The 1406-nt window shown below is 45.7% G+C and overlaps 1 protein-coding gene across 1 annotated transcript; it reads right to left on the reverse strand.

The window, feature by feature from the left end:
* Positions 1–374: 374 nt before the first annotated feature.
* On the reverse strand, positions 375–1398 carry LOC111669702 (U3 small nucleolar RNA-associated protein 4 homolog). Its single transcript, XM_023426124.2, has 3 exons — positions 1183–1398; positions 828–938; positions 375–654 (listed from the first exon to the last, which is right to left on the reverse strand). The coding sequence occupies exons 1-3, from the start codon at positions 1213–1215 to the stop codon at positions 538–540; spliced, it is 261 nt and encodes an 86-aa protein (XP_023281892.1). The 5' UTR covers positions 1216–1398; the 3' UTR covers positions 375–537.
* Between the last annotated feature and the right edge of the window lie 8 nt (positions 1399–1406).

Here is a 1406-nt window from a genome sequence, read left to right on the forward strand (position 1 = left end):
TTCAATTTGCAGTCAGTTCATTATATATTGTGACTAACCAGTGAGACCAGTCCTGACCAGTGAGACCAGTCCTGACCAGTGAGACCAGTCCTGACCAGTGAGACCAGTCCTCACCAATGAGACTAGTCCTGACCAGTGAGACCAGTCCTGACCAGTGAGACCAGTCCTCACCAGTGAGACCAGTCCCAACTAAAAAAAGGAGTCATTTGTATCTGAAAATGACTTCATACATGTTCACCCTAAAAAAAGGTGATTTGCAAAACTCACTCCCACATAGGAAGAACAGGAGCATGTCCATTAATGCAGTGTAATGAAGTTCTATTCACTGGTGTGAGAGCAGAAAACAGAGCAAACACTTCTCAGTCAAACGAGAATGACAGTAAATTCTATTTATTACTTTATCAAAAGTTTTTTACAAAGTGGCCACACATTTTGGAAGTCAGTGTTAAAATGAGTTGACACGTGGAGGTAATGATCCTTTCCTCTGGTATGAACATCGGGGCTGAGACGCCCTCAGAACAACCTGCTTCAGTTCATTTATGTGGCAAACTTCTTCTGCCTGACTGGTGCAGGCAGCTGAGACATGATGTCCAGCAGGGGGCGCTCCACCACAACCAGAGAGTGGTCCTCCAATAAACTCACACACATGAGGTGCTGTGGCACAGATCAAGAGAACAGAAAACATCAGTGAGATGAAGGGAAATTATAGACTTAAATATAGACTTAACAGCCTCCTGCACCGTTAATGCTGTTTTCAGTTGATACCGGCTTAGAAGCAGTGCACCAATTGAAGTAAAGCTCCACTGTGCTCAATGTGATGATTGTACCTGGAAATTCTTGCAGATCTTAAACGCGTGGCTGTGTCTAATTCTCTCTGGCTCGGGAACACTCTTCAGTGTCATCTGATTGTAGAGCAGAGTCTTTGCTTCAGGGAGGGGCTGCATGTGGAAACACAGAGACACAAATACAGCTACAGTGTTATTTAAGCCCCCATCAGCAGTAGAACACCTTTGTGATGTGGTACAACAGGAGATTGGCAGCATGAATGTGCAGCTGACAAATCAGCAGAAATTATGTGATGCAGTCATGTCAACATGAGGCTGTTTGAGAGCAAAGAGAGGAACTACCCAGTGTTTGTGGTGTTCCTAATGAAGTGCTCAGTGAGTGTGAATTCTCACATACCAGACTCTGGTCGATGATGCAGAACATGAACATGTCATGCAGAATGATGTGAGCGGGGTCTCTGGGATTGAAGGTGATGTGGGTGACGGGTGTGTCCCTCTCCAGCCACAGGGAATGCAGGCCTCGTTTCTGCAGCTTCCGACTCCACTCTGTGTACTCCTTCTGCACCAGAGAGTATTCAAAGATCTGCAACACACACACACACACACACACACACACACACA

This window comes from Seriola lalandi, unplaced genomic scaffold (genome assembly GCF_002814215.2).
Source record: "Seriola lalandi dorsalis isolate HSWRI2012SDOR001 ecotype SW California unplaced genomic scaffold, Sedor1 jcf7180002005117, whole genome shotgun sequence".
Lineage (NCBI taxonomy): Eukaryota > Metazoa > Chordata > Actinopteri > Carangiformes > Carangidae > Seriola > Seriola lalandi.

Bases quoted from the DNA above. Each gene is read 5' to 3' on its own strand.
- LOC111669702 (XM_023426124.2), bottom strand. From the start codon at position 1,215: ATGTTCATGTTCTGCATCATCGACCAGAGTCTG. The intron at 939-1,182 runs GTATGTGAGAAT...TTCCACATGCAG, and splicing joins GCATCATCGACCAGAGTCTG to CCCCTCCCTGAAGCAAAGAC. The intron at 655-827 runs GTACAATCATCA...TCTGTGCCACAG, and splicing joins AGATCTGCAAGAATTTCCAG to CACCTCATGTGTGTGAGTTT.